Source organism: Schistocerca gregaria, chromosome 3 (genome assembly GCF_023897955.1).
Source record: "Schistocerca gregaria isolate iqSchGreg1 chromosome 3, iqSchGreg1.2, whole genome shotgun sequence".
NCBI classification, from domain to species: domain Eukaryota; kingdom Metazoa; phylum Arthropoda; class Insecta; order Orthoptera; family Acrididae; genus Schistocerca; species Schistocerca gregaria.
In genome coordinates this window covers 336,008,110-336,035,165 of record NC_064922.1, presented here as the reverse complement: position 1 = coordinate 336,035,165, position 27,056 = coordinate 336,008,110, and the positions used below count along the sequence as shown (strand labels likewise).

The following is a 27,056-nucleotide window of genomic DNA, read 5'->3' as shown; positions in this document are numbered from 1 at the left end:
TTACACTTAACCCAACTTTACTTTTCACTCTGACCTTATATTGTCTTTGGCCTGAAGCTAGTACAGTGCTTACTGTTATATTATCTATGACCTAATGCTGTCTGATAGCTCCCACCTCTTCTTTCTACATTTACATCTACATCTATATTCTGCAAACCACCAAGAGGCATATTGGTACATCCCATTGTACCTATTATTAGGGCTTCTTCCTGTTCGATTCATGTATGGAGCTCAGAAAGAGAGATTGTTTGGGTGCCTCTGTGTTTGCAGTAATTATTCTAACCTTATTCTCATAATCCTTATGTGAGTGATATGTAGAGGGTTGTAGTATATTGCAAGAGTAATCATTTATAGCTGGTTCTTGAAAATTTGCTAATAGACTTTCTCATGATAGTTTACATCTATCTTCAAGAGTCTTCCATTTCTGTTCCTTCAGTATCTCTGTCTTCCCTCATTCTAACAACAGATGGGTTCCTACCAACCTGGGATCTGAGCGACCTATCCCTCCTTCCCAACCTTCCCTAATGTATCGCTCTTTTCTCCCTCAGGAAGAAACTAATAGTTTCAAAAGCTAGGAATAGTGTTTTCACTTTTAAGTTTGTTCATTGGCAATATTGGAAGTTTACCTTCTGTAGATTGGTACTGACAACTTATTCAGTCTCCTTGTAATTTTGAAGTTTTCCTATACTTACGTTTTCTTGAGTTTCACTTAATATATCTCATACCATTATATTATACAACTATAAGCTAACACAATTCAAGAAAAACTGTCAACATTTACTTCAAATGCTCTGAAAACAAAAAAACTGTATTAAAATAAGGTGATCATGTGTTAATATTTAATCATGTTTGAACGAGAAGATTACAAGATGACTGATTATTGAGGAGAAATTACTCTTGACATGAAAAATAGTTTCTGATGAGATCACAGAAAGATGATAAACTACAAAACATACTAAAACATTATTTTCTTACGGGTGGCTTGGTGGTTTAGGAAGAAGTTCTTTCTTGTGTGTTGTATCTGCTTGATCAGCTTTTGTTTCCTTCAGATACCTCAAAGCAGGTGATTTCTCAGGTGATTTGAGTCCATCTGGAGGAAGCGAATCCATTTGGCTACTGACACCAGTTGCTTCAGACTGTGACATGTTTCCTAAAGTTACTGGTGCAGCCTCCTACAAAAGGTGAAAAAAAGGTGCTTAGTGCTGTTTCAACACATCTTGGGATTAACTTTTTCATTTTTTAATTGCACCATCTGAGTTAAAATGAAGGAAATACATAATTTAAAGGTAAAGGAGACTACTTATCAAGTTGCAGAAGCACTGGGTCATCCACAGGCACACAAAAAAGCTTTCATACATACACACTCTCTCTCTCTCTCTCTCTCTCTCTCTCTCTCTCTCTCTCTCTCTACCTCTACCTCTACCTCTACCTCTACCTCTATCTCTCTACCTTTTCAATCTTGGCCATAGTCTGGCTCTGGCAATTCATTCTGGTGGTAGTTGGTTGATGCTCATACCCACATACAGTTATGTACAGAAATTGCATCAGAGCTGGTATATGACATGGCTGACTTTATAGGTGGCTCTACTTCTGATGGGATAGGGTAACCTGTGACAGAACCGAAATGGGATGTGCTAGTTTGGTGAATTGAGCAGGTATTGCTCTTAGGTCTTCCATTGGGATGACTCTTGTGGCAATGGGTTGGGAGAGGAAGTGGCACAGGAACAGACCAGGATGTTGTACATGTTGGGTGAGTGATAAAAAACCACTTCATGAGGTGGGAAGGATTATGAATAGCAAGTGCCTGAATAGAGTGCCCCTTTATTACCCAGTAGCACTCCAAACAGGAGCAACTGAACACAAGGGCTGTGATTATTTGTCATCATGCCTGGAAATAAGTGAGCTCCTACTCTTGATCCTTCCCACCCCTTTTAAACTGGAAGTCCACTGCCCATCCAACCACCATGAACATTCCAGTCCATTCCTATACCACTCCCATTCCCAACACCTTGCCAGAAGGGTCATATGCCTATGGAAGACCCAGATACAAGAGCTGTCTGATCCATCCACCTGTCCATCCTACTCCATTCCTCTCACCGGCCTATCCTACCCCGTCTCAGCAAAGGCAGAGCCACATGGGAAATCAGGTATGTCATACACCACCTCTGCTACAATTTCTACATAGCATTTTATGTGAGCATGACCACCAACCAGCTGTCCACCAGAATGAATAGCCACTGCCAAACTGTGGCCAAGAACATATTTGACAACACAGGGGCACAACATACTGCTGAGCACAACATGTTCAAGTTCAATGACTGCTGCTTCACAACCCCTACCATCTGATTCCTTCCCTCCAGCACCAGTTTTCCTGAACCACACAGATAGGAGTTATTCTTACAAAACATCATTTCCTCACATAATCCTCCTGGCCCCAATCTCCACTAACCCACTGCCCCCATGACCTCTCCCCAACAGTTTCCCCTTCCTCTGTCCTGTCATCCCCTCCCAATCCATGCCTCTAGATTACTGTCATTGTCACTGTGCACTGCAGCTTACCAGCTCCAGTGCCCATGTGCCACATGCCTAGCCTGTGACCCTGCCACCTCTCTCACCTAAAGTCCCATCCCACCCAACACAACCCCTACCCTAGCCCACCTGCTGAGGTGCAACAATCCCGGCATTCTGTGGCCACTCAGCAAAATGTTAAAATGTTGGTCCACAGGTGTGTGTGTGTGTGTGTGTGTGTGTGTGTGTGTGTGTGTGTGTGTTGTGTGTGTGTGTGTGTGTGTGTGTGTGTGTGTCCAATATTTTACTCCCAACTATGGTCTGCATATGGGATGAGCAGTGCAAACCCATGTTGTTGTTTAGATCTGGTTTGATGCAACTCCCATGCTTACTCTATCCTGTGCAAATCCCTTCATCTCTGAATAACTACTGCAACCTACATTATTTTGAATCTGCTTACTGTATTCATCTCTTGATCTCCCTCTATAATTTTTACCCCCACACATTCCTCCAGTACTAAATCAGTGATCTATTGATGTCTCAGAATGCATCCTACCAACCAATCCCTTCTTTTACTCAGGTTGTGCCACAAATTTCTTTTCTCCCCAATTCTATGTGGTCCTTCTCCATTAGGTAAATGATCTATCCATCTAATCTTGAGCACTGTTCTGTAGCACAACATTTCAAAAGCTTATATTCTCTTCTTATCTAAACTGTTTATCGTCTGTGTTTCACTTTCATGCAAATACATATTATGCACACATATACATACCACATTGTCCATGACAAATCTCATTTAATGTTACTCTGATTACCTAATAAATACATACACAGCAGGTTTTTCAGTACCAGACAATTTAGCATTAGTTTTCAAAGTAACGTTCATCTCCCTTTCGGCAAAGAACACACTTCAGGCAAAGCTGTTACAGGCCAAACTCTCTTGCAATATAGTCAGAGATGTAGGAGATCATGTTAAGTGTGACCTAACAACCAATGTTGGTACCTTTTAGATTAACCACTAAAGCAAACTAAAAGTTGCACCTGCGGCTTCTTAATATCAGTTAATTCTGTTCTTACATTGAAAATATTCTCAGCAAATTTTTTAAAGTGCTCAGCATGATATAGTCACAGCAGTTTGGCTTAGTGACTTTGTGAGTGTCAGACTAAGAATCCAAATGTCTGGGGCTCAATCCAAAGTTGGTCCTAAAATTTTCCTTCTCACTTGTTGCTTCTTTCACCTCTGGCAAGGATTTGTTAACATCGATGCACCAGTCTGTGCTGTGGTTTGGAGTCCATATTAAACTGTCATCCCCTCGTAGCTGGCAAGGTAAATCAATTCAAAGGTCAGAGGAAGATGAGGGCATACCACTTTAAACAGGACCATCTCTAGTAAAGCATTCTGGTGTCCAAACCAACCTTCAAGTTGAGAACAGCTTTCAGTCACAGTGATGCAGTTTGAATGGTTTTCTGTAATTATACACCTGATTATTATGCTACAAATGAAGATTCATAACCATACGAGGTGGAATCTAAACTTTTCAGGACTGGTGCTGCTACCTGGAAAGTAGGAGTAGTAGATCTTTGCACCACTAGGTGACGATAGCTGCATATCTGATGAGTCAGTGTGCAGAGTGGCAATCAGCTGGGAGGATGTGTTGCGTGTCCATAGTGATTTCTGTAATACTCTGGGTTTGGTGTGTGGCAATTTTATGATGGATCCGTGAACAGAACAGCGCATGTATATCAAATTCTGTGCGAATCTCAGGAAAAGTGCTATGGAGACCCTTGCAATGATTGAACAAGTGACCCAGAGACAAAGCAACAATTGTTCCAGTGGAAGAGAACGGGCTCCCCAAGACCCAAAAAAAACAAGACAAGGTGAAGAGCATGATCATTTTCCTTGATATCATGGGAATTGTGTGCAAAGAATTCATCCCACCCAACCAAACAGTGAATTTTGAATACTACTGTGACATTTTGAGACGGCTCCGTGAAAACGTGCAGCGACAATGGCCGGAACTTTTGTGTCAAGGGAACTGGCTGCTGCATCATGACAACTTGCCCTGTCACACATCCTTGCTCACCAGGACCTTTTTGACAAAAAACAACATGGCAGTTGTACCCCACCCACCACACTAGCAACTTCGTGCTATTCCCAAAACTGAAACTCAAGTTGATAGGCCATTGGTTTGACATTCTAGAGAGGATTCATGAAGCATTGTTGGTGGTGATAAACACCCTCAAAGAACAGGACTTCCAGAATATGTTCAACCAGTGGCAGAAGCGATGGGATCGGTGTGTACGTGTGGATGTAAACTACTTCGAGGGTGATAGTGACCATTAGTCCAAAGGTAAGGTTTTCAACAAATGGCAGCACCAGTCCAGAAAATTTGGGCTAGCACCTCATACGAACTGCATACACTGGTAGGAAACAGAGATGCACATGACTCGTAAAAAGTTTTTAGAACACAAAATACTTTTCAAGCTTAGTGTCAATGGGCTATAAAATGTACTGTTCTGCATTGATTTATCCATAGCTACAGCTGATAGGTCAAAAGTACTCCAGTTGTATGTAAAATATGGTAATGGGTAGCCCTAGTGGAATGTATACAGTTTCATATTCGTCAAATGGTAGAAGTGCTGAGTCACCAAATAATATATTGTTTATGTTGTAATTCATCAGTGCAACATCACATAATTTTGTGCATTGTTCTTCATTTTGAAAGTAGATGTTACATACCAGATTATGTGAATGAATATATCATACTTAAAAATGTTACACAGCCATAAAATGCAGGCTTCAACAGTTGCTGTTTACTTCCAGACTGAGACGTCATGATTGTTAAATAAAACTATTCCCTGACATCTACTGTTCTACCTCCTAACATGTTTCACAGAGCCGAAAGCAAAACATCAGAAAATAGTATTATAAATCAACCATGGCCTCTCAACACACAATTTTAACTGAAGTGATATACAGCATTACACCTTATTTTCTTTTTCTCCCAATTTTTCTCAACTAAGGCCTGAGTGGAATTTAATGCATTCTTACAAACAAACAAAAATTCTCTTCATAGGACTTCTACTTTTTTCACTCGCAATCATTTGCTCCTTGATTAGTAAAACTTCAGTTCTACTTCTAGGTAGTTTCTCCTGGAAAGTACTGATGGTTTTCATATAGCTCCTGTACTCAGTTTCATTACATATTATCTCTGACATAATACCAAACTCTTCTCTCTTTCTTGACCTCCTGTAACCATCTGCTGATCATTTGCAATCTATAATGTACAGGGCAAATAATTTTGCTTAATATGTGCAGGTCCATTCTCAAAAGAAGTCTATAGAATGTAAAGCTCTGTTCCTACATTGTTCCTATAATCTTTCCAGTAACCATTCACATGGGTGGTGAGACATTCTCATTTGGAAGATGTTTACATAGGATATGTATTGTCCTTGATATGAGGGCAGTAATGAAGTTTTAACTATCACCAGAAAAAAGTAAAGTTACATACGTATTTTTTTGTTTGTTTTCAGGTAAGTCTGCAGTCCTGTTACAGATTGAAATCCTCACACCACAGTACCACAGCACCCTGCAAGAGGAGAAAAAATGAAATAGAACACACCACTGAAAATGCAGAGGGTCTGCATCATTTTCATCAGGTTCTTCTACTAGCAAGCTATGTTACTGTGGTGCAGGGATTTCAATGAGTGTCATGACTGCACACATGTACCTGGGAATAAACACTAAATTAATTACTTTAACTTATTTTCTTGAAGTGATAATCAAAATTTTATTATTACCCCTTGAATCCTGTCTGTCACTTGTAAATGATACAGGAACCTACTGTTTAACCATGTGCCTCTGTTTGTTCACCCATGGCACTGGTTTTCAGCCTGGGTGTTCTTGCCCCATTGGGGACATTTACACTTCCCAAAAAGGCAATGGAATGCAAGAGAGGCTGCGGGGGGAGTTGTGAGGAACATGGGGGTGGTCAGAGTGTGCAGGGTGAGTGTTTTGTGTTTCCTTTGATGATTGTTCTTTTAGTTATCAAGAGAGAAAAAAAATGTGTGTAATTTACTTTCCTAAATATTGTTACAGCAGTGCAGGTCAGCTCAATCCAAAATGAGTCTATAAACTGATATTTTGATTAGCAGTTATTTTAAAAATGAGATAACAAAAACTATTAAAAAAATAAAAATAAATGTATTTTGAACTGCAATTAATATTTTAATTTCCACAAGCCACTGTAGTGTTGGTAAGTATAGTTTGCTCGAGATCTCAGACTAGAGCAAAGCTCTGCCAAGCGAAATGTGTGAACAGACTTAGAAATGGACTACCACAGCACCAGAAAAGCATCAGTACTGAGACTGCTGAAGTTGAGTGTTCATTATGGTGAGTTGCGTCTATGGTCAGTGGTGAATAATGAAATCCTGTGGTGTCTAGTCAGAGTCATAATCAGTGTGTTTTGAAAGCATATTTTCTCAAAATATCTGAGAAAAATGTGCCATCAATATGTTTATCAATACTTGAAACATAGATTCATTCCTTCACCTACAAGTAGACAACTACCACTGTGAAAGAAAAGGCCTTCAAATGAAGTTCCAAAAATCTTTGAGAGTAAGTAGAGGTGAAAGGAGGGGAGGACTGGACAGCAAGAGGTGCTGATCTGAAAAGCATTGGAAATTACTGACCAAAAACACTCAGCAGGTGAATTTTCAATTCTCCAAGACAATTTATGAATTGTCAGGATGTTTTGAGGAACACTCCGCAGGTGTGTGTGTGTGTGTGTGTGTGTGTGTGTGTGTGTGTGTGTGTGTGTGTGTGTGTGTGCGCGCGCGCGCGCGCATGTCATGACCTTCATAAATTGCTGTTAATACTCAAAGACAGAAAAATATTTTGTAAGGAAGTTGCAATGTTCATTTTCCTGTTTGTGCTTACGTTATTAGTTTTCAATCTGCATGTAAGTAGTTCCAAAAGAGCTACTACTGCCTCCCCCCTCCCTCTCTCTCTCTCTCTCTCTCTCTCTCTCTCTCTCTCTCTCTCTCTCTCTCTCACCTGAACAGTTTGCTCTTGCTTATTTCCAGGAGCCACGTTCTGTGTCACTGAATCACTGCTTGAGGAACTAGAAGTTGTGTCACTGGGCTGGACATCTCTGGCAGGAAAACTCTTGGGTTTACTATTGCTGAAACCATGAAGATAAATATTGAGAAATCTATTACTGTTACAAAAATTGCCACATTTAATTAATTTTTACTCCACAATGTCTTGCCAGGTCTGCAAAAGTGATATATCACTGAATTTGTCTCACGCAGCTCTGCTTTCTACTGCAAAAATTTATAATAGTCCAATTAAAAAAATACTAGAGACAGACCAAATAAACTTGGTCTGAACAATTTTCTTGTCATGTCAAAATTAGCATAGTGCTTACTGATGGCAGAGTTGGTTGCAACACCCTATATATAAATTCACCTGATGGATGAAATTGGAAACTCTGTGAAACTGTTCATGAGTTGATGCTACTCTATACAGGCACCTGATGGATGAAATTGGAAACTCTGTAAAACTGTTCATGAGTTGATGCTACTCTATACAGGAAAATTACAACACTAAAAACTGAAGTGAAACACAAGATTTTTTTGTGCAGAGATTTGCCTAATGGTGCAGGAACTGACAGATGACCTTCACAATAAACGAACAGTGGAAATCAGGGATACAATAACATGGACAGATTACCACTCACCACATAGAGCAGGCATTGAGTGGTAGACAGACAGCATGTAAATGACGGCTAGATATTATTCAACTCTTGGTCTAAGCCTTTCATTAGGTATAGACAACAAAACTCAAATACATTTTCAGAACCACATCTTACACGTGTGGCCACTGTTGTCTCCAGGCATTAACGCTTATTTGCTACTGCATTGGAGGTGAGCAGTGATCTTTGTTGGGGTGGGTAGTGGGGATACAGAAGAGGCATGGAACAGGGAGGGGGAGGGATAGAGGGTAGGGGAGGGGGAAGAAACTAGGAGAGAGGGTTTGGGATTCTGGTGGTTAGGAACGATACTCTAGATCGCCCATGAACTGTTTAGCATACAGTAGTGCCATGTTGGTACCCATTGCCACACCACAGATTTATTTGTGGGTGATGCCTTCCAAGGAGGGCTATGAGGGTGAATCACATACAAACTGGAATTTTTTATATAAGTTTAAAAGCTTCAGAAAAACCTATTTTTCTATCAAGTCTCCTGAATGGAAAACACATTAATGTGGCTGTGACAGCAGCCAGTTGTGCATGAACACTTTGACAACATCATCAATATCAAATCTGTATCCTCTGACTGCTTCCTTTAGTGGTCCAAACAAATGGAAATTGCAGGGTTATAGTTCTACTGTGGTCCAGAACAACTCCTGAATTTTTTGTTGAGTTCAGGTAGCTGTGTGGGTTCGAGTGTTATCATGGAGCATGAGCACATCTTGGATTGGAAATGCACACCATTTCTGATTATATGCATGTTATGTTTGGTCCAAAAGTTGGAAATAGTATACATCATTCGCAATCCAACATTCATGGGTAAAACTGATGAGAAGAACTCATTAAAAAAAAAAAAAAAAAAAAAAAAAAAAAAAAAAAACTGTTGCAAGAACCTTGCCTGTGGAGAGACAGTCTTTGGCTTTTCTGGAGGCAGGTTCGTCATTTTTGTGCAATTACATGCTGCTTTTTTTTCAATTCCAGAGTGTAGTGGTGCAATCACATTTCATCACAGGTGCAAAAAATGTTCCCCTTCAGTTTGGTAGTGTCAGTAGCTTTTGACACCTTGATAAAATGAAATTTGAACTCTGTAGTGAGAAGACAAGGCACCCACCTTGCGGAAAATTTTAAAAATCTGAGGATGTCAGTAATGATCATCTGAGCACTACCAAGGCTTATTTAACCTGAATGCTAATTTTGGCAACTGTTACTTGGCAATCATCTTCAGTAATCTGGCTAATAATGTGAATATTCTCCTACATCATACTGCTTCTTGGGCATTGGTGAGCTGCATTTTCACCTGTTTCTTGACCTGTTTGTGCCATGTGTACACTTGAGACTTTCTCAGGGTGCTCTTGCAGATCTGTGTTGCAGGTCTTTTCAACATTTCAGATGGCTTTATGCCCTTTATCATGAGAAACTTGATTATAATGTGTTGTGCAGCAGTTTGACAGTACCTCTTGCTCTCACATTGCAATTCTGACTAAATAAATGGTACAACTTTCTAGGTATGGAGAACATTCATTGAAAATGAAAGAAACAATGATGAGAGATTTCACTGCTCACCATTTACAACAATGGCATAAAACAAAAATTCCAGTTTATATTTGACTCACCCCTGTAATTGTAAGGAAATTGTGTTACGGCGATCAGCACCCATATGAGACCTTCCTATGCTAAACTATGCATGGACCATCTACAGTATCCTTCCTAACTGCCAAGAATCCCAAACCCCTTCACCTGGTTCAGATTCATTGATGACATCTTCATGTACCAGACCATGGGTGAGGACACCCTCTCCAAGGACACCCTTTCCACATTCCTCCAGAACCTCAACACCTTCTCCCCCATTCACTTCATCTGGTCCTCCTCGGCCCACTAAGCCCCTTTCCCCAATGTCAACCTCCATCTCAAGGATGGCTACATAAGCACCTCCATCCACATCAAACCTACCAACCACATACAATATCTACAGTTTGAACTGTCACTCATTCCTTCCATACATCCTAGTCACCCATGGTCATTGCATCTGCAGTGATGAGCAGTCCCTCTCGAAATGCACCAAGGGTCTTTCTGCGGCCTTCAAAGACTCAAATTAGCCTCCAGAATTTGTCCAGAAACAGAGCTCTCATGTACTATCTTGTCAGTCATCTACCACCCCCACACACCCTCTGTCCAGCAAAAAAGGAGCACTTCCCTCATGACCCAGTAACATCCAGGATTGGAGTAGCTGACTCACATTCTCCAGGAGAGTTTTGACTATCTCTCTTCACACCTGAAATGAAAATTAACCTCCCCACTATCCATCCCACCCTTCCCACAGTGGTATTCCCCATACACACAACCTATGTAATATCCATGCCCATCCTCCCTCCAATCCTGCTCCTAACCACTTTCCTAATCACTCATATCCCTGTGGGGGGCCTAGATGCAAACCCTCTCCTATACATCTGCCCACTACCACGTACTCCAGTCCTGTTACAGGTGTCTCCTACCCCATCAAAGGCAGGGCCACCTGTGAAAATAGCCACGTGACCTATCAACTTATCTGCAACCACTGTTCCACTTTCAACATGGTCATACGTGCTAACAAGCTGATTTTTTGCATGAATGGCCACTGCCAACCTGTGATCAAGAGACAGACAGTCCACACAGTTGCTAAACATGCTACTCAATATCACATGCTTCACTTTAATACTTATTTCACAGCCTTGCCACCTGGTTTCTTCCCACAAACACCAATTTTTCTGAAATGCACAGATGGAAATTCTCATTACAATATATTCATCATTTGCAAAATTCCCTCTGGCCTCGATCTTTGCTAGTCAGTGCATTCCACCTGCCTATCACCTTCCCTGCTCCCATTCCAGTGCTACACATGATGTTTATTCCAACAATGCACATACATAGTGTTGTGTACATAGTTCCGCATAGTCAGCGCGTACACAACTTTCCCAATAGAGCGCGCCCCGCTAAGCACAACAGCGCAGGCGCAGCGCTTGCCCATCTCCGCACTACGAGATGGCACTGCCATAAAGACGGACCAAATTCTGCTTCCACCGAACCGCGTATTAATATGTAATGCGGCCAATGAGATTGCTGCTAATGTAGAACTTTTTCTCCTCACGGATCACACTCGCGCAGTGATACCTGAATGCTCGAGGTATTATAACGAGTGTACAGACCTCTAATTAGTCAGTCTGCATTTGTCTGCACCAGTCTGCATTAGTCTGTACCAGTCTATAGTCAAGTTTCAGTCTGCACCTAATAAGATTATCATATTCCTGTACATAGCCATGAAGAGAAATGTATAGACACTTTGTCAAGTATCAGAGATATGTGAGAATAAGATTAACATACCAAGACCAAAGGAACTTCAGATTCTCAATTTTAAACAGCATCCAGAATCAAGTTACATAATGTTTATGATTTTTATTATTTTAATAAATGTGTGTGAAAATTAATCAAGTTCTGTTTAAAGTTGGTCACCGTCAATCTGCTACTCTAAGCGTACAAGTGGCATTTCTATCGTCTGACCTAACGGCAGAAGACAAACATGCCACGATAAGACCACGAGACGTATTGCTGACACTCGTCTACTTCGTTAGAGCGACAAGTCAAATAATCTGATGGTCTGTGTACTGGAGGTCTTACCGTACGCACACCACACATAGCTTTTTCCTTTCTTTATTCTCGCCACTACCTTCCTCCCCAACTCTCCTCAAAAACAAACAAAAAAGCGCAAGTCTCCTGATGCTGCACTTAATGACTCTATCCTATCTCTGCCATGTTACCACCCCCCCCCCCCCCCCCCCACACAGGTACACCAGCATCTTCTCTCATCCTTACCCTCCTTACCCTCTCTCTCCTTGCCCCACACCTCTTCCTTATCCCCAAAACCCACCCACCTACACTGCTGTTCAAGAAGAAGACAGAATATTATGGTTTAAAGTTCCATCAACATCGAGGCCACTGGGGGGCAGAGCACAAACTTGGATTGTTTCTTAAGGGTGAGGAAGGAAATCGGTTGTGCCCTTTCAGAGGAATGATCCCACCATTTCCCTGGAGTGGTTTAGGGAAATCATGGGAAACCTAAATCATGATGGTTGGACAAGGAATTTGCACTATTGCCTTCCCAAATGTGAATCCAGTGAGTTAACCACTGCACCATCTCACTTGTTGATTGCTACTTATGTTGCATACAGATGCATTCAGGCCTTAGCACACAGAGATGATACTGTCTCTGTGTGTGTTGTTCTTGTAAAAATGTGTGAGAGTTTTCTACAGCTAAAAAAAGGAATTTGTACAAATGCTGAAAATAAACTCTAAGACCAAAAAAAACTGATGCACCACCAGGGAATTATCTGAATGGGACACAAATCAGTAGATTTGCTGTATGTGTAGAAACAAATGATTACAGTTTCAGAAAAATTGGATGATATATTCCAGAGAAAGAACTTCACAAATTGAGCAAGCCAATAACACTTTGATCCACCTCTGGCCTATATGCAAGCAGTTAATGGCCTTGTCATTGATTGATAGAGTTCCTGGATGTTCTCTTGAGGGATATCATGCCAAATTTTGTCCAATTGGTATGTTAGATTGTCCATGTCCCAAGATGGTCGGATGGCCTTGCCCATAACACTCCAAAAGTTATCAATTGGGAAGAAATTTAGATATCTTGTGGGCCAAGGTAAATTATGCCAAGCATGAAGACAAGCAGCAGAAACCCTCTCTGTGTATGGAAGGGCATTATCTCACTTAAATGGAAGTCCAGGATGGTTGCCTAAAAAGAACAACAAAACAGGGCATAGAGAACACAATGTATCACTGTGTTCTAAGAGTGTCATGGATGACAGCGAAAGGCATCCTGGTAAGAAAAAAAATGGCACCTCACATCATCACTCCTGGTTGTTGGACCATATGGCAGGCGACAGTCAGATTGATATCCCACCACTATGTCTTTGCTGGGCATCAGGGCTCAGTTGAAAGTGGAATTCATCACTGAAGACAATTTTACTCCAGGCAATGAGATTTCAGGCTGAAAATGTGTCTGGAGGTGCCCCAGACAGCAGTGGGATACCAACCTGACTTTCACCCACTATACAGCCCAATACCCAGGAGCGATGTTCTGAAGTGCCATTTCTTTTCATACCAGGAAACATCTTACAGCACAGCAGTACATCTGCAATATTCTATGCCCTAGTTTGTTACTCTTCATGGCAAGCCATCCTGGGCTTACATTTCCACAAGATAATGACCACCCACACACAGAGAGAGTTCTGTTGCTTGTCTTCATGCTTGCCAAATCCTATCATGGCCAGGGAGGTCCTCAGATCACTCCCAAATTGACAATGTTTGTAGCATTATGGGCAGGGCCCTCCACTAGCTCAGGATTTTGACACTCTTAACGTGCCAGTTGGACAGAATTTATTGCACTACGCCTCAGGAGGACATCCACGAACTCTATCAATCAATGACAAGATAAGTAACTGCTTGCATATGGACCAGAGGTGGACCAACGCATTATTGACTTGCCCAATTTGTGAAGGTCATTCTCTTGAATAAATCATCCAACTTTTCTGAAATTATAATCATTTGTTTGTCTGTACATATATGTCACGTTTACAGATTTCCAACCCATTAGCTAATTCCTTCATGGTATATCATTTTGTCTTACAGTGTAATACTAGCATTCTTTCGCCTTGTGCCTGCCTTTGATTCACTGTCTCCTTCCATACTGCTGTTCCTGTTATAAAATTTAGATATATACAAAACCTATCAATATACTTGGTTAAATAAGAATTAGCAATTAGTGATAACTTTTTTGGTCTTTCCTTTTCTTGTTAATCTCTTTTCCAACATTACAAATCTATTTTTGACAGAACTGAAGAAAAATATTCAAGTAGACAATCAAGGGGTGGAAAAAGTGCCATTAAACCAATGGATTTGAGAAAATAAATTATCACATGATAGCACCACAAATATCGTTTTCTTCTGTAAATACATAATTTCATAACACAGGCAGGCCCACCTTTCTGTTATGTCTTTTGTCTCACAACAGAATGACAAATATTATGGGCACAATTATATTTAAAAACGTCTCTCTATTTTTTTTTACTTCAAATACTGTCATATTTAGCAAAAATTTATAGTGTTTCATTGAAGTAGGATAGCCTTGATCGATAAACAGATTCTCATTGTAAATGGTGGCCTCACTAGATCTCAAAGAAAACATCTAAAAATTTAAATCAAATGAAAGAAAAAAATTAATATATCTTAAATGTTCTCTTACTGTTTATCTTGCGACTTTAGATGAGATGCTTTGTCATGCAGTGCACTTGCATTAGGTCTGAAATTAACTGGTTTCCTGAGAAGTGCTGGTTTATTAGGACACTTCACTCCATCTTGAAGCAATGATTCTGCATGGCTCCTATTGGCATATGCTTCCAATTGTGAAACACTTCTTGTAGATGGTGATGCGGCTCTCTAAAGAAATTATAAAAGAAGAAATAGATACAAAAAACTGTGTTATTGTTTGACAGGTATAATCTATTTCAGTAAATATTGATAAAGGTTTCCAAGGCTCCTAGGTATTGTCAAGGATGGCAGTCTTAAGATTTTGCATTATTTCAACTGATCATCAGCTTGCCATCTTAACCCCTTACCTGGAACATCCACCTGTCCGGAATGAAAGCAAGTTTTCTAGGCTGAATTGATACAAAGAAGCATGTGACCTTCACTGTACTATGAAAAAAGAACTGAGAAGTCTCGTAGCCAGCTAGAACCATAGGGCTATTTTCAACACCTCTAGCAAAAAAAAAGTATCTGCCTCTCAGATGAATGTTTCATTCTAAGTGCTATGGCAATGATATTGACAGTAAAAAAAATCATTATGCACAGCTGTTCCATCAATATAATGTGAAGATTTAACATAACCATCCAACACAGCATCCAAGAGCCTCAACAAGATATACTACATTGTGTAATCTTTAAACAGCAGAAATATTAATAAATTTCAATGGTAAGTCAGCAGTTGATGAGCAGGTAGTGCTCCATTACCTAATCTACTTTGTTGATATAGGGTTTAAAGCATCTGTGAGGCTGACTGATAAACTACTGTCTTTTCACAAGGTTAAAGCAGTACTGTGAACTACATGCTGTGTAAAACACCTAGCATGCATGTATACATCTGGGACTAATAAGTGACTTCTTTCATCTGACTGATGTATTACATGAATATTTTGCCTTCCCCTGAACAACTGAAGGTCAGAAAGTAAGTTATATGTACCATACTACATCACTATGTCTCATATATGAGAAGCAGAGAAAAAATGAAGTTTAATTGTTAGCTTATCACTAACTTATTTTTAACTTATAGTTACATAGACATGTGCGTGTGAGCATTTTCTTATTTTGCTTACTGCCACTTTCTATTACCTATTTACTTTTTACCCACAGTAAATACAGTCATATTTTGCTCTTAATAATGATTACTTGCAGGCTCCAATATTTCTAGTATGGTTTCATATCCAAACTATGCTAAGTATGCCATTCGGATAGGACAGACAATTGTTCATCTTCCTTCAGCTTCTAATCATGGCAAATGAATGTTAATGCATCAGCATAGAGCTCTGCTCATATTAAGTGGTACTGTCGTGTCATCATGCTGGAACCATAATTCATGCCAAATGTCCAATAGCACATCTTCCAAAAACTCTGCCAGCACTTGGTGCAGGAATATAAAGTACCTGGCGCCTGTTAGGTGGTGGGGGGGAGGAAGGGAAGGAAGCACTATCCAATCACATGACCATTGCAGATAGTCCAGACATTGATGTCAAAGGTATGCTGAAATCTTCATTCAAACATGGCTTTGAGCTTTCCTTGATCTAAACTGTGTCGATTTTGAGCGTTCAAAATACCTTCCCAGTTGAAATGTGCTTCATTGGTGAACAAAATTTACCTTGGAAACTGAGGAAAATCCACACAATGGTGTAAAAACCAAGGGCAATGCAGAACACACTAGACAGACGAGTGAGACACATCCAAGTCACACGCAATGGCTTGAATACTCGACGTATTCTCTTCAACTTGATGAAGCAATGCCTCTTCCAATATGACAGTGCACTGCCTTCTTGGAGCACCACAGTTTGCTCTATCATTGTTGAATTTCCCTCTTTCTCACAACTGTTGTTCAACTCTGGCAAACATGGGATGGGATGGAGTCACGCAATTTGGAAAGTACTCATTGTGCAGACCTTGAACTTCTCTTCCATTATGGAAAGCTTCATTCTAAATTAACATCATATTGGGGCACTCTGTGAACATGTACTCATGCATACTGTTACTGCAGTAGTAGCTGCTATAATGTCAATTCACCCATCTCCAAGAATTTTGAAAACAAGGCAGATGGAAACACAAAACATTATGTCATGTCATTGTAACATTCATGACTGAGGGTGGGCTACCACAACAGGCGAACTGCATATGAAACATCTGGCACATGATTGAATAGTCCTTGTTTTCATTGTAACATGGAAATGACCCATGACTTGGGTTCTTACATAAAATTTGATCTATTAATTCCCCTCTACAACCTCTAGAAGCATGTAACATGATTTGTGAAACGCCCTGTATGGTGAGAATAGCTCTACAGAAATTATTCAGGAATATATGACACTTTCCAGGTTTCAAAAGGGGGCATCTTTCAATAAACTGAGGCACTATTCTGTCAGTCAGATAACATTAAAAAGCACAATAAGTGTTCATTTACAATGGTAAGTACCAACAATCATGCACTTCACAGTGATTTGAAGAACATGGGTGTAGATGTCATGTGAGCATAAAATTCACTTACAATGACTAATCTCATAATGGAAAAAAGAGTTGGTATTTTGCTTTCTCTACACTCATTCATGCTCCAATATATGACGTTACTTTGAGGGGAATTTAATTTACTGTTGACACATCATGCATAGTAAAATTAACAAATGAGCTGAGGAAAAGAAGGACTCATATACTGCTATAAAAGCAAAAGCTAGAGTGGTCAAAGCTGCACTTTCATAATTTAATTATGTGTTACTCTTTTCCACAAATATTTTGTTAACTGCCTGGCACAGCACAGTCATTGGCCACCTTCAAAAGGACATGAAATGGACTGAAACAAATTATCATACAATTTGTACTGGCAGTATAGAATGAGGGGCCAGAGTGTGCCAAGAACAACATATAATTAAATTACAGAAATATGTGCAGAACACACACATAATGGATCAGCATCCAAACATGACTATGATGATGATGATATCAGCATTGACCAAAATATTTGTTAGAGAAAGAAAATCAGATTTAGTAAACAGCTGATCTGATACTAATAAACATCAGTGTTAATGTGTGCTTAATAACACTTATTGATTGCAAAAGAGTAGCACCATATAATAAAACATCACTCATTTGTACAGTACCTTCATAATTTTCTCCTTATCTTCTTCAGATTTGGGATCCTGCGACACAGTGTTATTCTCTGAGATGTCAGTAGGCGCATTGCTTGTCCCACAATCTCTAGCAGGAAAATGTGTTGTTTCATAAGGTCTGAAATACATATAAAAATAAAAACTTTGAGAACCACGTGATACCTGTGTTAATGAGAAGCACAGATTGTGCAACATCAAAGATAATTAACATCTGATGTGGCAGACAATATATGAAAACATGAGTCAGAAGGACACAATAATCATAACTATTACAAAAGACAATTTTCAATCGAGCATTTTAACTTAAATTTCCAAGAGGTGATTACATCTATCGACAGTTCTCATAAAAATTTCTTTTCAAAAAATTCTTTTATAGTTTAACTACAAAACAGCAATGTTTAGCCAGTAGCTATTCACATAGTTGCTGTCATGATACAGTTAATTAACTATTTCTAGCTAAATGAGAAGTGAGCCTGTTGCTTACAACTGCCATTAAAATTAAAAAAAATTACATAAAAGAGACTCTTTGATTACATCTCCTTGTGTTTTTTACTAGTTGATGACCCAAAAAGACTACCATGTAAGAGTTCCACTTCAGTCAATAACAATAGGAAAAATTTTATTAACAGTTACAAACAAAGTGAAAAGCAATACTTAACAATAATGGAAATCCATGTATGAAAACATACATAAAGTAAGAAAAAGGCACCACTGATGTCTAAAGGAGTGGTGTACATCACACAAAAAGGTTAACAGAAAACAGTTAATACTAGCTTTCAAGCTCTTGCTCTTTCTCTAGTAAAAGTACACACATTCACACACACCATGACACTTGAGCCCAAATATACACATCCATGGTAGAAGCAAGACTGGTTATTGAACACTGACTGTTGAAAGCAGTTGCTGGGTAGATGGAGGTGGGGAGGGCATAGGAAAGGACACAGGAGAGAAGGAGGGGGTAGCAGGTTAGTGTGGGGCAGATCTTTCAGAAAAGATGCTGCACAACAAGAGGAAAGAATTTCAAAGGGTAGAGCAAATATGGGGTAGAGAGGGAGGGAGGGGAGGAAAGGGTAGGAAGATTGTAATGAAAAAGGAGGCAGATACAGGAGAGGCTAAGGGATATGGATGGGAAAAAGATGAAAGAGGAAGGAAGGGGGCAGGAGGCGAGGGAGGGAGATAGAGATAGAAATAGAGAAATAGAGAGAGAGAGAGAGAGAGAGAGAGAGAGAGAGAGAGAGAGAGAGAGAGAAGGGGAGGGTAAGTGGAAGGAGAATGCAATACACAATATGGTTGGGGAAGAGTCGTGGGAGAAGACAGTACGCAATCTGGAGGGGTAAGGAGTGGTGCAGACAGAAGTAGTAGAAGTTTAGACCAGGGGGACCATGAGAGCACAGGATATACTGGAGAGACAATTCCCACCTGTAGTTCAGAGAAAATAGTGCTGGAAGGGAATATCAAAATGGCTTACACAGTAAAGAAGCTTCTGAAGTCATTTGTGCTGTGGTGCACACCATTTTCAGCAAATGGATGGTCAAGTTCATTGTTTGCCACAGTTTGGCAGTTGCCATTCGTGCGAGTGGACAGTTGATTACTTGCCATACCCATATAGAATGTTTCACAGTAACAGCAGCATAGCTAATATATAAACATGGGTGCTTTCAATAAACAATATTCAATAATAAGTCCCACCCCTACCATGAGCATGTACGTTTGGGTGGTTGTGTGGGTTAATGTGTGTACTTTTACTAGATAAAAGAGCAAGTGCTCAAAAACTAGTGTTAACTGTTCTCTACTATGTGTTTCTGTTCACATGAATCAATACTCTATTGGTAAGTGAAAAACAATATATTTCCTAGCCTGAGAGTCCTCCCTGTGCAAGTGCACACATGCCAAACACAGAGATCTACGACAGATAAATGAATGTGTAGAAGTTCTAAGTTCACATAATATCTTTTCAGTGAAATACTACAAACAGAAGGTATAATGAGTTAATCTTGGCTTTCTCAATTACTCTTATCAATTTGGGACAAACATGTGAATGAAGAATATTCTTCTAAAGTTACTAAAAAATAAATTAATGGTATATCAGATTCAGTAAGGCTTTGTGATCTTTTGAAAATCTGGTGTCAATTCATCCTGAGGAAAATAAGTAAGCTTCATTTCTGCAACCTTCAGATACATAAACCTATGGATCTATGGAAATAAGCACACCTGTTTTCTGCAGACCTGACATATATGAATCCATACAGACACTTATTTGTAATTATTTGGGAACATGATTTAACCTCAAGTTTGTTGTTGTTGTTGTAGTTTTATTTATTTATTTATTTATTTATTTAACCTGGCAAGATTAGGGCCATCAGGCCCTCTCTTACATCTAACCAGGCATTCTACTTATTTTACAGTCATATGTTTTAGTAGGCATGTTAAACTACATCTAATACAAAAAGTGAGATAAACAATTAGAAAGGTACACCTCAAAGAATACATTATTGAAGAGAAAGATTTTAGATAGGAGTGCTGGCAGCAGGGAGTATGAGGGAGACTCATGGTGAAGGGAGGAGAAGAATAGAGAGACATGATCAAACATAATTAAGGAAAATATAAAGGAAAAGGAGACTGCGTAGCTAATAGAGATAGATGAAGAGGAAGGCATCTCAGGAGCAAGATAGGAGACGCTAGCTTTGCTATTTGACAGATGAGAGGATTGGCCTTGCACATTAATTTTGTGGAGAATTTTATGCGGATGATAGTAGGAAATGCTTCAACTTCTTCTTAAAAGCAACAGGAGATTGAATTTTCCTCAAGTTAAGGGGCAGTTTGTTCCAGAGGCGGACAGCGGCAACTGAGAAGGAGTTTGCAAAAGTTTTTGTTTTGTGAGTGGGCACAGTTAGGATAGCAGATAAGAGTGACCTCGTGTTTCGATTATGATGGCATGACAGGTTTTTAATCTCTGAGTCTAGGTACTGGAGTGCTTGTGCGATGAGGAGTCGGTGAAGTAGACATAGAGTGTGGTAGTCACGCAGTTTGTCCGGCCGCAGCCACCCTAGCTCGGAGTATGAAGCACTAACATGATCGTATCGGCGAATGTTGCAGGTGTAACGCACACAGGCATTCATGGTTAGCTCTAGCCGTCTTTTGTTTTCACTACTCATGCCTTGTTGAATTACATCACAATAGTGGAGGTTCGGTAGAACGAGTGCTTGCACGAGCTGGCGTTTCAAGTCCTGTGGGAATATGTTCCGAAACTTTTTGAGAGCATAGAGACAAGCAAACGTCTTTCGGCACACTGCGACTGTATTCTCCGCCCAGTTGAGATGCTCGTCCAAAGTTACACCCAAGTTCTTCACTGTTTTCTGATATGGTATTGGAGTACCTTCGAGCAAAATAGGAGGTAGCCGTTCGCGGAAATCTGAACTTATTAATTTCTGATGGGCTATTAAGATTACTTGCGTCTTTTTTGCATTTAATTTAAGCCCCAGGTTTTTCGCCCAAGTCACTACTGAAGACAGATCATCATTCATCAGAGCGATTGCAGTGTTTACGTCTTCAGGTCTGACGCTTAGGTAGAGCTGGAGGTCGTCAGCATAGAAATGATGTTTACAGGAGGACAAAACCGACGAAATATCGTTGACATATAAAGAAAACAAAAGTGGTCCTAAGACTGATCCTTGTGGCACTCCCGAAGAAACATGTTTCCAGGAAGATTTTTCATTTGCGCAGACAACACATTGCTGTCAGTCTTTTAAGTAGCTTTCAAACCATCTCATTGTACTATCAGAGAAATTAAGCTGTTGCATTTTTCTGAGTAATATGTCAAAGTTGACAGTGTCAAAAGCTTTGCTGAAGTCCAGTAGCGTCAATATTGTTGCCTTTCGATTGTCGATGGCATATTTCAGGTCATCAGTTACTTTAATTAGAGCAGTGTTTGTGCTGTGATGTTTACGGAAACCGGATTGAAATTTGTCATATAGACTGAATTCATGCAAGTGTTCAGTGATTTTGTCATAAACAATATATTCAAGTGCTTTGGAAACAGCAGGCAGTATGCTAATTGGTCGGTAATCACTAGGCTGTTGCGGGTTTTCGATCTTAGGGATGGGTCGAATTATGCTTCTTTTCCATGCAGTGGGGTATATTCCGTTCACGAGGGAAAAATTAAATATGTCAGTTAAGACAGGTACTAAGATATCAGCAACATTCTTAATCATGGTTATACCGATACTGTCGTTGCCTATTGCATCAGAAGAGATTCTCATTATTGCTTTTCTTGCCATATTTGTTGTTACATGTTTTAGATGGAAGGTATCGTTGTTAGTTATCCTGTTTGGGGATTCTTGTGGACGGTAATTATCAGCCGTGCTGGTATTCAGAGGTGCATAGAAGAATTCATTTAATTCGTTAGCTGACACATGAAAAGTAGTTTCCGATTTTGCCTTTCCGACCCCCAAGCTACGGAGATTCTTCCATAGAGTCGTGGGTGTCAGATCGCTGCATACAAGGGAGCGAGCGTGCCTGATTTTGGCATTGCGAATGCATTGTTTCACTCTGTTCCGTAGCTTTCTATATTCTTCGAAACGTTCGGGTTTCGGATCTGCCTTGAAACGCCTGTGGGCAGCATCCCTATTAGTCATCATTTGACGTAATTCAGCTGTCAGCCATGGAGCAGGAGATTTTCTTACACGGACTGTGCGCACAGGTGCATGTTTGTCATATAGGGCAGTGAGTTTATCACCAAGTTCATTAATTTTGCCGTCGATTGTAGGTTCTCTGATTATTTGATGCCATGAGATTTCTAAGCAATCGGCTGTTAGAGCGTCAAGGTCAATACGTTTCATGTTCCTACAAGTTATGTAACGCGATTTGATCCTTGGGGGCTGCACAGAGTAGGCCAGGAATATTACATCATGTGCTGAGAGGCCAGGGACCGATGATTGACCAACATCTCTTACTCTGTCAGTCTGTTTCGTTGCGATTACGTCTATAAGAGTATGACTGTGCGCCGTATGGTGTGTAGGTTGTAATGGAAGAATGTTCATGCTATTGCAACTAAACAATCTTCTTAGGTTTATTGCGGAGGGAGTGTCTCTTAGCAGGTCTATGTTCAAGTCACCCATTACGATGACATGTTCGTATTGACACTGAAGTGAATGTAATTCCGACTGGAAGGAACTCATTGAGCTTATTTTTGGCGGCTTGTACACGACGCCAGTCAAGAATTTCCGACTTTGTATATTTATTTCAATGAACATGAATTCAGCCTCTTTTTCTTCAGCAGGATTTGACGTACATAAGACTTTCGCTTTGAGATCTGTTCGTATATATGCGCCGACCCCGCCACCTTGCTTTTTTGATCTGTCTGCCCTAAGAAATGTGTACCCTGGGAGATGAATAGATGCAGAGGATATGTGTGGTTTCAACCACGTTTCGGATAAGAGGATTACGTGGTAGTTTAGTTGGTTGAAGAGGAGGCTAAGTTCTTCGTAATGCGCAGGTAAAGACTGAATGTTGCAGTGAGCTGCTAAAAGCTCGGACGCGTTCTGCTGAGCAGCCTGGAGTAGGGTGGCAGACTGGTTTGTCCCTTTGTTAGGCACTACCTGCCGCGAGGGGCACTGGCCGGTGCTTCCGCCAAGTGACATATTACAGGGGTGTCCGAGATTTTGCGCGCCCTGTTTGTGACTCCGCGAGAGCCGAAAGAAAGGCGACTGCAAGAGATTTCCTGAGGTTGCGGGAGTATAGAAAATGGATTAGTGGTATTCGGTGCAGGGAGAATATGACCAAAATGGTGACGGCTGTGTGTCACTGAGTATCCTATGTCGTAAGAGGAAAAATGTAATTAGAGTATTTGAAACAGCTTAGGGTGGAAATAAGGGAAAGGGGAGTGATTTAAGAGGCCGATGCTGCCAGCAGAGAGAAGTAAGCTTAATATTTAATAGAGTATCGTAGGAAGCTAGAATTAAATTGAAATTTACTAGAGTGATACTGGTAGTGATTATCGTAGGAAGCTACAATTAGATTTAAATTTGCTAAAGTGATACTGATAGTGATTTTTGTTATGAACAATTTAAACCGAAGAGATGGTTGACTAATGAAACTAAAGGAGAGACTAATAATTGCAATAGAACTATTACAGAATGGAAGAGAATAAACTGAGAAAATGAAAAAAGTATTAGCAGTAACTAAAACTAAGCAATGGCTATGACTTCAGTCTGACAACTAGTGTCCATGCCTGTCTATCCTGTGCAAACTGTTACACCTCTGCATAACTACTGCAACGTAGACCTACCAGAACCTGCTTAGTGTAGTCAATCCTTGGTCTCTGTCTTCCACTTCTCCTTGCATAAGAAGATTGACTATTCCTTTATGGCTTCAGAAATGTGGCTCAATTAACCCATCTTTTAGTTGATTTGTGCCATAACACTCTTTTCTCTCCAAATGCAATTCAGTATTGCTTCAGTAATCATTTTATCCATTCATCTAATTGTCAGCATTATTCTGCATCACCACATTTCAAAAATTCCTCTCCTCTTTTTGTCTGCATTGGTTAACATCCACATTTCACTTTTATATGAGGTTACACTCCAGACAAATACTTTCAGAAAAGATGTTCTAACACAAATTTACATGAGATATTAAATATTTCTTTTTACTGGAAACATTTTCCTTGCTTAGTATTCGTGGTATGTTAGTACTTGATACAGTAACAATTCAATAAAAAAACTGAATAAGGAAAGTTATTCCAAGCAGTCAAGTTTTAAATGTGCAGACAGATATGAATCTGTCTCCAAATCATAATTTCTTTCAGGTCTTGATAATTGTAGTATCAGATTTACATATAAATGATAAAATACAATCAGGTCTAGAAGTTGAAATATTCAGACACATCACTAAGTTACATATAATACATAATACATAACATAATCAACTTTTAATCAATATTTTGAATGGTTATTACTAATAATTATGTTTTCAGACAAGAATTTGTGAATATAAATATCACTTACTGTAACTTCAAATTATTTGGTCTATTCTAAAGATGAAAAGTGCTACAGTCATCCTTAATGCTACTCATTATCATGGCAAACTGTCACTGTTGCTGAAGAACATTGCGAGTTACTGAAGAATTTTGGCCTAATTTATAATGCCGTGAAGAACCTTACAGACTGAGCTTCTACACCTCTCACATTGTACAAATAGCCTTAAAGCCGTAACAAAGGTATTCTACTGAGAACTGTCATTAGAGCTACTGGTTATTTCAAAAATCTAACCAAGTTAATGACTTCCATAGTTGGTCACTGTGAACCTCACTCTTAAAACTCTCTTATGTTCATTGACATAATGAAACAAAGCAGAGTTGGCTGAAATTATATTATAATTAGGCTGGACAAGTTCTTTGTTTACAAAACTCCTTGTTGGCATATCATCTTCCTTAAGAGATAATAACAATTTTTTGTCATATTTTGATGACTAACTTCTTCCTGTATGGTGAAGCACTTCATGTAATTTTTTATAGAATGACTATGGGTTCTCCAGAATCTCCTGTGGCTGTCAAGTTATTTATGAAGCATTTTTAAGAATGTTTTGCATGAACTTGTTTCCCATTTGCCTCTTTTCATTCCATCTTTACACTTATGACACATTTATTATCTGGTACGTGGCACCAATGCTCTTCAGTACTTTCTCAATAACATGAATAGCATGTACTCTAATATCCAGTTCACAGTCAAAATGGAGACAAAATGGAAGTTAGTATTTTTAGATGTTTTAGTTGAACAAGAATAACATGTGCTGCTTGCAAATGTTTTTAACTGCCCTGTCCTCATCAACTAGTTCTATAGTTTCACTGTTAATTTGTACTACATTCTTTTCAATTATTAGTGATATTACTAACTAGCAATTGTAAATCAATTATGATGTTCAAATGAAGCAGTTTGTTAGTACCTGGTTTTGAAATATTACAACCTCACAGATTTTAACTGTGAATACTGAAATATTTTGAAAGGATAGGGGCAAAACACTGTGTATCAGTAGAAGGTGCAAGACCTGATTATTCAAAAAATACCCACAATATGTCACAACTTTCAAAAGTAACAGTTGGCATTTAATTGTAAACGGGTAGTTGACATCTAGGTAATTATTGTCCAGTATGAAGTTGCATTCAGAAGTTAAGAAGTAGTGATACCTATTGAGAAGTAACTATACATAACACACATACATAGCAAAAACTAATTACACTACTTTTGTCCACACTGAAGAAAATAAATCACTGTATCTGTGACACCGCTAGATTTGTGGGCATGAATTATGAAATAATAAAAAATTATCCAAAAAATATGTAAATCTGGAAGAGAGAAGATACATGTGGAAAAGAAAAGATATGACTGGAAGAAACAAGAGGCAAGCGAAAAAAAGATGAAGAGCAAGTTAACTATGAAGGCACAAGAAAAGAAGAGAAGGCCATTTGGGGAGAAGGGGAATTTATTTGTCCAGGTAGCAATAATAGTATGAATGGGTGAGCTTTTGAGATGTCCAGCCACAACCAAAGCTTCAAGTCAGGGCTGTCACAGATCATGGTGCTGAACCAACTAACCAGCTGCATCAAGGTAGCTATTGTCCCTCACTGAAGCATCCCAACTACAGCCTTTTCATATGAGCTGAGAGATACAGAATTAAGAAAGATAGCAGAAAGTTAATCTCAAGACTACTGAATAATTAATTAACAGTAATTCCATTTGTTGTTTGGACAGTTGTTAAGTTAAGGAATAAAGTTATTGTTGCAATCACACAAAAGGGAAACCAGAGGATCCTTTTTTGACTAAGCACATACTCTGAAAGACATTAAGGAAATGTTAGATATGTGCAGGGCAGCAATGGAGGCAGAACTGTCACCTAAAATGGAAGAAGTGACAGGCAAAATAGAAGGCAGCATAGTAAAATAGAAGAAGTGGCTAACAGGCAGAATGAAGACTGGAAACAAGCCTTAGCTTTTAGTAGTTTAAAAATAGCAAATGAAGTTAAAGAAGGAGTGCAGTCATTTGTGAATAAGCAAAACATTAAGATAGATAAAAGAAGGCAATGGGTTAATAAGAAAATGGAACAGGTTAATCAATATCTTTGTACAGAAGTTATACCAAAGATAACAGGGGTACAAGGAGAAATCACCAATGTGTTGAACCACTTAGACATTCACATTAAAGAATTTCAGTTAGAAAAGGAATCCATTAAAGCAAAGGACAGCTCTTGAAAAAGACTGATAATAACATAACAAGATTGGATGCATACATTCAGGAGTCTAAATCAGAGAAAGAGTTAATGAATCATATAA

At 39.4% G+C, this 27,056-nt stretch overlaps 1 protein-coding gene across 2 annotated transcripts in view; it reads right to left on the bottom strand.

The window, feature by feature from the left end:
* The window catches only part of LOC126356236 (uncharacterized protein DDB_G0284459-like), a 399,334-nt gene that overhangs the window by 104,361 nt on the left and 267,917 nt on the right, over positions 1 to 27,056 (bottom strand). For both annotated transcript variants that reach the window (XM_050007061.1, XM_050007063.1), the window contains exons 7-10: positions 17,723 to 17,849; positions 14,554 to 14,747; positions 7,565 to 7,691; positions 976 to 1,172 (exon numbers count right to left, since the gene is read on the bottom strand). In XM_050007061.1, the coding sequence (XP_049863018.1) occupies positions 976 to 1,172; positions 7,565 to 7,691; positions 14,554 to 14,747; positions 17,723 to 17,849 (645 nt within the window). The remainder of the gene's footprint in view (positions 1 to 975; positions 1,173 to 7,564; positions 7,692 to 14,553; positions 14,748 to 17,722; positions 17,850 to 27,056) is intronic.